This window comes from Tyto alba, unplaced genomic scaffold (genome assembly GCF_018691265.1).
Source record: "Tyto alba isolate M040663 unplaced genomic scaffold, T.alba_DEE_v4.0 Super-Scaffold_41, whole genome shotgun sequence".
In the NCBI taxonomy this organism is placed as follows: Eukaryota; Metazoa; Chordata; class Aves; order Strigiformes; family Tytonidae; genus Tyto; species Tyto alba.
In genome coordinates, this window is record NW_024881317.1 from 22,323,178 (window position 1) to 22,335,468 (window position 12,291).

The following is a 12,291-nucleotide window of genomic DNA, read 5'->3' on the forward strand; positions in this document are numbered from 1 at the left end:
GGGAAGGATGTTTTCAGTATTAATTGCTCAGCCGCAATCTCAGGGGCTTCAGCATTAGCTTCCCTACAGGGCATTTTATTAAAAAGAGAAATGCCAGTGAGTCAGCTGTGGAGCAGCATGTGTGCGGGCAGCAGCATCTCCCCAAGACCCTTGCCTGGCAGCTCCTCATCAGAGAAATCTGAGCTCTGCTGAGGACAGAAGGCTGCTGGAAACACGTGGCTCACTCCTTTGGGTATTGTGTTGAACTGATAAACCCTGCAGGGAAGGCAAATATCCCCGTGTCAAATGCAGCAACCTTGCATAGGAAATAGTAATCGCCTTCCCTTCTACCGAAAGAAGGAGAGTAGCTTTCCTTTTGAGCTTAAATCCCCCCTTCCCCACCCACCAACATGTTCTCATAGTGTTGCTGATAGAAAGGAGGAAGAGAAACGGATGCAGCATGCATTGTGGAAGACAGAGAAATCCTGCATAGGTCTCCTGTGTGATTTATAACCCCCCCAACCCTCTGGTCCAGCAGATCCCTTCTACCCTCACTCAGCAGGCCTGTGATACTGTGTAGTAGATTGTCATGTTTTATAAAATCCATCAGGGAGCAGCAAGAGTAGGTCTGCTCCACGATGGGGTATGAGCCAGGAGCCAAGGGTGACCCCTGCACAGGCGGTTCCTAGCAGTCTGAAACAGGGTGAGCAGAGCAGAAGTGGTGATAACAGGGTGCACTGACCATTCTGGTGAAGGCAGGGTGACAGTCACATCCAGGGTCTGCCCAAGGAGGCCAGCTAGGAGCAGCAGGAGATGGGGTCGGAAGCAAGGCTGGAAACAAGGCTAAAGCTGGGTGCCCAGGCCTGCGCTGAAGTGGAGCTCCAGGAACAATGGGTGCGTGGGTGGGGGGCCCGGGCAGAGCTGACCGGGGCAATTAAGACTGGTGCACTCAGAGTCCTGAGAAAATCTCTTCTGTTAGGTGAAGGCCATGCAAAGCTCTCCTTGGAAATAAGCCCAGAACAGGAAGGTTCTGTCCGATGCGAAGTTTGACCTATCAACTCCATTTCTCATCCCACTATTCGCGTCCTTTAAATCTGAAGGTTCGTTTTCCTGGCTCAGCAGTTACAGTGTTGTCCAGGGGAGGGCAGTGGTGTTCAGAGCCCTTATTTTGCAGCTTTTCCGAAGTGGTGTGCAATAACGAACCCGGAGTAGCAACTCTGTGGCCAGATAAGATCACTGCTGAGACAAATGCAGGAGTTCACAAGACTGAAATGTGCCCTTTCACTACAAACAGCTCCTTAATACTGTGAAATGTTACTGATGTAAGTCAAGCATAACATTGTGCCTGTGAAGTATGCTTCTACCCCAAGAATTTGCCAGGACTTCTCTGTGTCTTTACTTCTCTCTCTCTAGTTTTCTCCCATGAGGGTTCAACCAGGTACCCTCACATGTACATCAGACCCAGAACATCCTATAAGACACCATACTGTTTCTTTAGGTGCTTTTGTAAGGTACTGCAGAACCCAGCACTGCCTTTGAAGAGTCTCAGGAACATGTCTCCCAATATCCAAGGGTGGATCTGAACAGGAGCATTGCAGTCCAGACATTAATCCCAGAGAAACCCCTAAAGTACTGCCAGTGTGGATGTTAAAAACAAGCTAGTCTGATAAATCGCTTCAAAGGAATTTTAACTCCTTTTTGCAAATGCTTTTAGTGCCTGGCATGTGTCTGAGATAACGTCCCTCTCGACTATGTTCAAGCACAGATCTGTAGCTCTATTTTATCTTGCTTTGAGATTTGGTTAACGAGGAGTCATTTTCTTTCTGCAGTTTAAGGCCTCATTTACCTACCCTAATGGGCCATTTCACCCACTCCAGTATATTTGAAGTTATACTACTAGTATAACCCTCCTACCGTGGGGACTGGCACAGTGGTATATTGAGTATAGGAGTATGGCTCTTACGGAAACAAGCTGTATCAGTATAAGGCACCGTGATGCTAGTAAACTTGTGCCCACAGGGCATTTGGAACCACTACTACTAGTCTGTCTGAAAGTACAGCATTCTTGACCTGCCCACTTATTCTGTGGAATACAAAAAGGCTGTACAACAGACCTAAAAACTAAAGATATACTGAGATCTATAAGCAAAGAGTCATCACATAGGCTGTGCCATGAGAATCCAGAGCTGTGGATGCTCAAAGAGCTCAGAGGTTGTGTCCTAAAGGTAATTGCTCTGAAAGATTTCCCCTTCATGGAAGTGCCTCTCTTCCAGCAGTCCTTGATCTCTTCTCCACATTGCTCAGGATTTTTTTTTAAATGCTCTGTGTTTTCCTCTAGTCCCTCAGTCTGTCATTACTCAGCAATCTTCTCAGTCTGGCAAGAAGCAGGCTGTCCTCACAGGGAGCCATGCTGCTGATGGGAATTGGGGTTGTGACTTGTAAGTGTAGACTTCCCAGGGACCCAGAAGTGTTTCTGCAGGATACAGGGGCTCAGTGATGTTGGATGTTGTAGTTTTGGATGACTAATTCCTACAAAACACTGGCAAGCTTCCTCATAAACAGCACTCCTGAGCAGCAAGTTGCTGGAAGAATGGCTTTTAAAACTTGAACAGATACCCAGATGTTCTTCTTAGGCTCTGATCATTCTTGGCCATTAAAGACCCTGGCAGCCAGTTTCCTGATATATCAAATTCCAGCTCAGCTACTTTTATTCTTTCCCCCCAAATTCCCTTTGGACGTTCAGCTCGGCATTTCTTTTCTCCCTGCTCTCAATTTTATTGTGGAGATGTGCTGCCCTGTTAAACTACTGCCACACTGAACTCAGAAGACAGCAGCATTTCTGCAATGTCCGGTAAGAAATGTCTACATGGGAAAGGAATTCATTTAGCAAGGAAGGGATGGGACAGGACACCTGCTCAACTGCCCAGTAAAGCCGTGAACGTGCTGCCCGCCTTTACAGGTGATGCACCATTTTAAGCAAAAGTTGGTCAAGTGTGACTGCTCCTGCCTTTTGTCTCAGGATGATGACTTCCCTGCTGAAGCATGGACAATAGATGGGCTAGAGCCGTAGAGTTTACAGCATTTGTCATTCTGTAAGTGCAGGGACCATGGCTTTATGACTGCGAATACTACAGGGCTGAGGGAAAGGGATGGTGGCTCCTGGAAATGTTAACAGTGAAGATGCAGGCATGCCTGTGTAAGATGTGTGAGATGCTTGATTCCTTCACAGATCAGAAGTGGGTCTGCAAAATGTCACAAAACCTGGGTGGTGGAAAAATGGACCCTCACACTTCTTTGGCCAGGACTCCAGGAGCCAGAGCATAGACATGGGTGAGGCGAAGGAGCAAGCGGATTCACTCCCTTGGTGCTTACAGCTCAGGCAGCCCCCGTGGTCAGATCCTTCCTGCTGCCCTGTACAGGCTGCAGAGCGCAAATGCTCTTTGCCTTCATCTGTAGCTGGCTCCCCTTTGGGCTGTGGCTCCTCACATGCTGGCAGGCCAACGGCACAGCCAGGAATAGAGGCACCAATGGCCACATTGTCTCTTGTCTCTCTCTGTTGACTCCAGGGTAGTTTTTTCCAGTGCAGGAGGTGAAGAGGTTCCCGCTTTGTTAGGGGGGTGAGCCCAGACAGGCTGGCGCCAGCAGGGAGCAGTCACTTCTGGGGCTGTGAATGTGCTGCTTCTTCTGTGTCCGCTTTGCTGTCACTTCTGTTGCTTTGCCCTTCTTGTTGCAGTGTGAATCAGGCCTGTCTTGCATAATGTAACTGAATATGGCCAGGGTAACGCTATCGCCTGTCTTTGTCCATGTGCTTATCTCCTAACCAAGCATTAACACTCTCCAGAGGTTCCAGCTCTTTGCCACAGCTCACAAACAGCAACACTACGCTTTGCTTCTGTTTACTACTTGTAAGCTTACTGAAAAATTTCCATCAACACTAGTGACACTCAAGAGAGCTGTTTGCAGAGATGTCATCAGCCATCCACCTGATTGTGATTAGATACCTCCAAGGAGGTGTCCAGTAAACTCCAGGGCTCCCAGCATTACTGGTCACTGGTGCTGAGGCTTCTGCATCTCTCTGAAAGGAGTTCACAAAAGTATTGCTCGTCTATTGACAAGCCACAAACCAGGCCTTCCGTACAACGACCTTCTAAGTTGCCATGTTATATGCATCAGCACAGCTATATCCATGTTAACGCCTTCCTAGGAACAGCAAGAAGACTGATGAATGTACAGATTATGTGCTGCGACGAATGTCACTGTAGAAGAGGTATTTTTTCACATACCTTGTAATAGCAATGTGTGATGACAGTGCATTTACTTTACAGGGTTTTGTGTCAAGGACTTGCTAGCACATAATACCCACAGGACAGTAAATGTACCTTGAGCTTTTCCACAAACTTAAGCTAATCAGAATCATCATGAAACTTACGCTGTTTTTTCTCCCTAACCCATGATGTAATTGCTGAGGTGCTTCTTGTGTTAGTTGCAGTGGGAGAGCACAGTGTGTCCAAAAGAAGCCGTTGACTTCAGCTGGCTTCTCACATTGGTTTATTGAGTCTCTCGGATGAGACCATCTGTAGATTCTCAGCTCCCTTAAAAAAAGCCCTCTTTTACACTGAGAAGAGCTTTTTGTCTGGACATTATCATCTTAATTTTCTGTCCTTCCCATCTCTTCAGGTAATGACCAGAGATCCTGACCATTTCCTAAATTGCTGGGGAGTGATTTTCCCCCCTCTTAAGTTCTTGCTGCTGGCAACCTTGCTCAGGCTCTCTTTTACCAGTTCTCTGTTAAAGTCCTTTTCCCAGTGGATTAATTATTTGCTTCAGTTCCTCCTCCCACATGTGGGTCATTTTGAAAATATCCCAATGCATCATTGCAGTTTATCCCAGGCTACCAGTGTGTCAGACTGTCTGGCTTCCTTTCCAGAAAGTTTTGCTGGAAAGAGTACGTGGAATCTGTGAAAACCCTGGCCACCAAAGTCAGTTAATGTCAGATGACTAAATTTGGGCTTTTTTTTTTTTTTTTTTTTTTTTTTCAAATTGAGTGTGCCCAGCACTGCCAAGCCATCAAAGAATTGCTTTTCTTAACATACAAAGGTTGGACTTTTGGATCTAATGTTAGGTATCCTTTTTGGAAATGTGTTCATCTCAGAGAATGTCTTGTCCCACTGCTAAAGCTTTGTCTGTCTGTCTGTCTCTTTAGAATGACTCCTGGGGGAAGCAGTATTCCTATGCGCTGTTCAAGGCCATGAGTCACATGCTCTGCATTGGGTACGGGCAGCAGGCGCCCGTTGGCATGTCAGATGTGTGGCTCACCATGCTGAGCATGATTGTTGGTGCCACCTGCTATGCCATGTTCATCGGCCATGCCACAGCCCTAATCCAGTCTCTGGACTCCTCGCGGCGTCAGTACCAGGAGAAGGTAAGGACTGGGCTTTGCAACCCTTATGTGACCCAGGGGTGGTTTACGCACTGGCTGGGGGAAGCCAGGGCTGTCAGTGACCCATGTGAGAGGCCAAAGGTGCGGTGTCTTCATTACCATGGCAGTTTATCAGTAATTCGTACCCATCCGTTCACTCAAACAGACCCTCAGCAGGAAATAGATGCAAGATCAGATGAATAATAGTAGGGTAAGTGGGTGATTTTTGTTGTCTCTGACTGTCTTTTTAGATCAACATTATCAATGTCACTGGTATCTAAAATTGTCAGTCACGTTTTCCTTTCCAAGGTCTTGTTTCAAGTCCCACCTGAATGTTCCAGAATGTGAAGCTTTTGCTTTCCAAGTACTTTCTTTAAAAGTATCCAGATTATTCACCTCAGTGCTCATGAGTGAAACTATGTAACAAACCCCAAAGCACTGATCAAAGCTCAGGAGCTCCAAACAGGTTCCCCAGGTAGCTATTGAGTTAATTGTACAGTTGTCGAATTGCATAATGTAGGGCACAGACAGAAATGTCACAACCGATCAGGTTACCACTCCAGTGGCAGAAACTGGTGGTGGTGGGTTTAAGGTGATGCTGTGATTTTGTAAGGTGGGAAAGGAGCAAACAGGGACAGTCACCGTGATTCAGCTGATGAGGGGTAACTCATGGACCTGCATCAGTTCCTTGCCACTTTCCACGCCTTCAGTACATTGCTATCTGTACAATAACTTTTTATTATCTAAAGCAGAGGGCCTGCTGGTGCAATGACACTTCTCCCCCTAGGACATAGACAGGCAAAACTTCTGCTTTCATCTTCTGGTTGAGCTGGTAGGCCCGCACCTCCACAAAACAGGAGAGCTAACTGAGGAGTGACTGTGTACAGCTAAGAGCAAGGGCCTGGGTGGCTTGGAGGTGAGGAAGGGACTTCACCACAAACACGGTAGGCGACTTTCAGGCATCAACAAAAGCAACTGCCCTCAATTAGTAGGGCTGAGGATGCCAGAGGCAAGGAGGTCGTCCGGTCAGGGTCTAATGGATACATTTGATCTGAAGATTAAGAAGAGGAAGAATTAGTTGCTATTCTGATCCTGCCAGGTGCAGTTAGGCTAGGTGAAAGGGTAGCTATTATTCAAGTGGGTAAACTATGGCTAGCATGCACGGGCTCGGTGAATTTTAAGTTCAGGGCAGAGATGGGAGAAAGGATTTGCTGGATGGCCCAGGACCAGGTTTGAGACATGGGGATTACAACTCTGGGCCGTAGAAAGAGAGTAGGGCAGAGAGTGAAAGCAAATAAAAGCAGAGGCTGAATCATGCTTTGAAGATGGGGAAGATCTTAAACCACAGCTGGAGCTAAAAGAGGGAAAAAGCCCAAGAGAAGAAGTGTGGAGGACTGGGAAGCAACTAGAGCACTGGGCTTTGTATAGAGTTTTACCAGTAGGTTACGGATTGGCTGGACTAATTCTAACTGAGAGTAAAGCATGCCAAAGAGAAGGACACTGCAGCACTAGGAATGCAAGCTGATCAAATCTGTGTATGCAGAGTATTTATTCAAATGTGTTTGAAGTATCATAAAAGTCAAGGACTGATCTGCAAATCCAACCACCTGGTGAGTGTAGCTGCAGCCAAGTTTACACCTGCAGGACTGGACACTATGATTTTTTTCTCAAGCCAGGTCTGAAAACAAGGGCAGAACTTGACCCTGGAAGTTGGATTCTAGTCACTTCTCGGGGAAATCAGTCTCCAGTAAGTCAGCAGGGACTGTGGCAGGGGTGGCAGAAGAAATGTGAAACATTAAAGCCTTATTAGATTGTGGAGATGTGAATGAGAGGGCTAATAGATCCAGGAGAAAAGCTTTGTGACAAAAGCTGCGGGTAGAGGACTTAACAAAGGGTGTATTTCACGTGTAGTGTCTACAGCACGTTCATTTCCCAAGGTATTCTCCTAGGATTAAAGCCTCAGGGATTGAGTATGTTAATTTTCCTCTTGCAAACGGGACAAATTATGGCCTAAAAACAAATATGTATTTACTTTCTACATTCCTTAGCACTTGAATAGCCATGATTAATATAAGGCAGCTTCATGATTTGCAGCCCTGCAACTCAATTTAGTTCAGTCCTCATGGGACAATGTGCCTGTTGAAGCATATTATAAGCAAAGAATTCCAACAAGTTTGGAGGTCGATTGATAGAAGCAGACGGCAGTTTAGAGACCTCTGCTGTGTACACCTTTGGGCTGCAAACAGGGCTCTGCCTCTCACCTCGGCGGAGGCTCAGGCTACAGGGGCTTTAGTGGCTCTCCTGGGAGTGGCCAAAGAAGGGGCAACGGCGGGGAGAGAGAGAAATAGCAGAAATAACATGGTAACAGGACAAAGGGTTATAGCTGGTAACTGTACTGACAGGCTTTGCTTTGTGTAACCTTCCGGACAAGGTTCAGGAGTGAGTTTGTGGTGAAGTTTCAGATTGTCTAGATCTCTGCCAAACCAGCTTGTTCCTCCCTTGTACAAACAGGCCTTTTGAGAAGAGGAATGAAAGCCAAGATGTGCTGTCTGTTGGCTTCAGTAGCAGGCTCATCTCACTCCGGGTTGGATTCATTGAACATTTGGACATTCACTCCCTGTCCTGCCTAAATCTCTTCCTGTAGCATCTGACTTCATGCTATGCTGGTTTCTGCAAGGCAGGGAAGCTGTATAGGATTGATGGGGTGGAAGGAAGCATGGAGAATTTGGAGAGGGGGGTTGCACCCTCCAAGACGGTGCAGTGATGAGGTTTCTGAGTACAAGTGGAGAGTCCCACGTGGCACAGAGCACTCACACTAGCTCAGGCACTGGAGGTGGCACAGCCATCATGTAAGCCTGGCTCTGCACCTCCCTCAAAAAGCTCTGCATCAGCATAGCTCTTTAGATCTGTCACTCTGAAGTGACTGGTTTCTTTTCAGTCCCAGAGGCAAAATTAGAAGGGACCTGTCTGTCCCTCCTTGCATTGTGGAGTGTGTTATGCCCTAAATTACTCACCCATGGTCACGGAGTCAGTGGCAGGATCAGGAGCTCTTCACGTCAGTCTGGTGTCTAACTCCGAAATATCTGTGCACCCAAGACTCATGTCTATTTCCTGTGTGCAAGAGAATATTGCTACAAGTCCATCCTGATGGAAAAATTTCCCAAAGTCATGTTGTGCAGTTACATACCATAACTGACTCGATCCAACGGCTTTGACCAAAGAAGGGAAGTCTCATGTACCCATTCTCACCCAGTGCTCCCTGCCACTATTCTCAACTGCACCTTTTCTCTCTTGTGCACCACCTTTAATACTTCTCAGACCTTTACTGAGCTGATTTCTTTCTTCTGGGTTAGTTTTCTGCCAGATTAGTGGGTTGAATTAGCTTGCTGTAGAGCCAGTGAGTGCCAGAGCTGGTGCAGGAGGCCCATAAGCAAGAACAGAGGCGGAAGGCCCTTTTCAGCTATTTGTGGATCAGCTCAAGCCTTAACATGTATGTTCATCAATTGCGAAATTACCCCACAACCTGCAGTAACTGTGGCTCACGAGAGGAAGATTCCTGCCCAGGAAATGAATAAACTAGACCAATATACAAGTTATTTTCATGCTTTTTGCAGGTTCCCCTATTAATTTATTTCTCTAATCCTAAAGCTCAGCTAGATTAATATTTATGTCAAGTCACCACACACAGACAGCCATCCTCCCCAGCAGCCTTGTAACCTTGAAGCTCGTGGGAGCGATGATTATGCTGCTTACTGCAGCCGTGCTCCTTGGAACAAAGCAGAGAGAGACTCTGGGCTTCACCCTCCCATCCCAGCAGGATGCAAGCAGTGGTGGGTGTCCTGCAGAGAGGCTCAACTCTCCTGTGTTATCTTCTCAGGTACATATGGAAGAATGACAGATGAGAGGTAGGAATTGCTGCTGTCAGCATTGCAGAGTGCAGCAAAGCTGTAATCTCTCCTTCCAGAGCCTCATCTCTCCTCAAGATCTGTCTGTCACACTGACATTCTCTCAAACTCTTTGCTTTCCACATTCATTCCCCTGCTTCTCCTCCTCCCTGAACAGTCTATCCAATGCCTCTTGTTCTTAAAATATATATTGAAACTAGGTAGACACTTGCATGTTCACTTGTCATTATTCTGAAGAAGCATCTTCTGCAGCACAGATGCAAGGGGGCAAGCAGGTAACACTAAACAAACACTTTATAAATCCTACAGAAGCACAAATGACTTCACCTCTCAGTTCCTGAAACAGCCCTGCTTAAAGAGCAGCACAGTCCTTCGTGCCACAATTTTATCCCATGGTCTGGCTATACAAGCAAAAAAGCACTTTACTGTCCAACTATCATAATTTCAGCCCTTCTGTCATCAGCCTGAATTCAACAGAGCAACTGGGGAAAATTTAGTAATTGTAAAGGCTGAAGCCTAACAGCTGGAATGTGCCATCTCTGTTGGAGGACAAAGCAGATGTTAGACCAATATTCATTAGAGGGGAAATGAGACACTGCCATTGTGCCTGCCGACTACAACAAGAGCTGAGAGTATTTTCTGGGCTTAGTCAGCCCTTGCCCTTTCTTGGATTCCAGTAGCATAGAGTCTTATTAGGCAACAGGTTTAAGGAGGAATTTGGGGGTTTTTATGCTATGTATTAAACAGTGGAACTCACAGCAACAGGGTGCTGCATGGGTCCAAAATTTGATTAGCCCCAGAATATTTAGACAAGTTCACATAAGGCAAATCTTTCAAGTGCTATTGAGTGCTAAGATGCAGATACAACCCCTGGCAGTGGGTATCCCCAACCTGCTTTTGTTAGAAAAGTGAGGAGGGTATGACCAGGAGCTGGATTGCTGTGTGCCTCTTTTATTCTTTCTCCTCTTCCTCAAAGCACCTGCAACTGTCAGAGACACCCCGCTGGGTGAGGAGCCCTTGGCCTGACCCTCATGGCTACTCATGTGATTTTAGGCCATTTCACTATGGAGTTTAGTGTTCTGAACTGCCTCCAAATGAACGTGCACAGGGAATTCCGTGCAGAGATCCTAGCTGGGCTCCTGGATACAGTATAATCACATTAGCCTGGCAACATGCTCTTGCTGATTAGCCTGCCCCTCCACTCTTCCTTTAAGCAGAGCTAATTAACCCAAGCACAGCACTATACTGAAGCTGTATTCATTCTTGTGGCTCCAGGGTTGGCTTAGCCAGTGCTACCTTGGGGATGACACAGCACAGATACATTAAGATAACTAGTGTCAGCTACTCTGTTAGCGTGGAGTTGGGCAAAGACTGCTGTTATTCCCACACCTAGTCTGCCACAAAGCTGTCAGATGGGAAATTTCATGTTCATTACCAGTCTGGACAGGATTTGAAGTGACATTCCCAAGATGATTGGTCACCAGTGTCTGTAGGTTCTCAGGTGGCATTCCCAGACTCCTAGAGTTCAAAGAGTGCAGAAGTCCCCTCCTGAGCTAATGTCTTGGTTCTGGATGTCAGGAAAGCTGCAAAGCTCCCTTAATCTTCTGTTAATGTGTATGAAGGAGAGAGTAGGGAGTGTGCAGCACTCCAGAAATTAAAGGTGTCTGGAATATTTCATCAAATGCAAAATTGAATCAAGTTTCCCAATTGGAAAAAGTTTGGAGAGCCTTGCTTTATCCTGTTATGACTGCACTAGTTCTGTATTACCTTAGTCTGTTAAGAGATGGCCTGAGAACTATTATGTCCCATGTTACTGTCAATCAAAGCATTTGGGGTTGATAACAAGGCTTATAAATGATGTGCTTTATTGATTGTGCCTAGAAGCAAGGGCGTCAGATGTGCCCTGGGCTTGGTGTCTCAGCACTGCCTCTGGGTAGGTTTTTCTGTAATCAGAACTGGGTTTTCTGGCTGATTTGCAGTCCAGAGTCAGCAAGTGAAAGGAGCAGGGCTAGATGCAGCTTAACAGGAGGGATCCAGCTTCTCCCTGATTTACTAAAGAATGGCTGGAATAGCAAAGGGTCCCCCATCCCCACCTTCTCTTCATACCCACCCACATGTGGTAGTAAGTCCAAGGAGGCTGCCAGAAGATTGCAGCCTGATGTAAGTTGGCCCTCCTTTGAGTGGTGATTTAGACCAGATGACCCCCAGAGGTCCCTTCCAACTTACATCGTTCTTTGACTCTGTGATTCAAAGCCTGTAACTGCTTTCAGGCAGTGAGCAGTCAAGATTCGGTGAGAACGGCTGGCTCAGGATTGTGCATCCAGCGCTGCAAGGCAGCTGTCCTTTTACAGATACACATCCATCTCGCTTTTAGAAGAATGTTTGTAAGAAATAGGTAATGGGGTGGTATAAGTAATGATTCGTTCCGTTCAGCTTAACCAAAAAATCAGAAATTTGTGTCAATTGTTTTAAGGTTATTTAATCCTTTCCATGAAAGAATCCTAGGTTGGTTATAAAATGGAAATGTTTTCTGAATGAAAACCTAATGGTTTCTTCTAAAAACATCTTGCAGTGAAAATTGCCTTCTGTTTATGTCCTTAACTAAATTGGGGTCGAGTAGCTTTTGTTCTTGCAGAAGAATATTTCATTGGTGAATTTACTATTCCTTGAAACTGTTTACCCATGTATTACTAAGAGAAGCCCCATTTTGAAGCTATAAAACACGTCTTCTACTTCTCTCTGCTGTGGTGATCAGCCAGCGCTTAAAGCAGAGAGTTCAGTGCCCAGGTGTGTGAGTGTGTGACCTTACGGGTGCGTGTGACTGCGATGAAGCGCAGGAGTACCTGCGGTGCCCTCTCCACGCTCACCTGAAAAAGGGAAGGAAGGAGTCAGCAACATTGCAGCGTCTTCGTAGCACATCTTTACAGAAGGGGAGACAAAAAGCTGCCATGTAGATTGCCTTCTGTCAGCCGGTTCACTTTAGGGATT

The 12,291-nt window shown here is 46.3% G+C and overlaps 1 protein-coding gene across 1 annotated transcript in view; it reads left to right on the plus strand.

Annotated features, from left to right (window-relative positions):
• The window catches only part of HCN4 (hyperpolarization activated cyclic nucleotide gated potassium channel 4), a 104,116-nt gene that overhangs the window by 66,284 nt on the left and 25,541 nt on the right, over positions 1-12,291 (plus strand). The window contains exon 4 of the mRNA XM_032990132.2: positions 5,183-5,401. Coding sequence (XP_032846023.2) covers positions 5,183-5,401 — 219 coding nt within the window. The remainder of the gene's footprint in view (positions 1-5,182; positions 5,402-12,291) is intronic.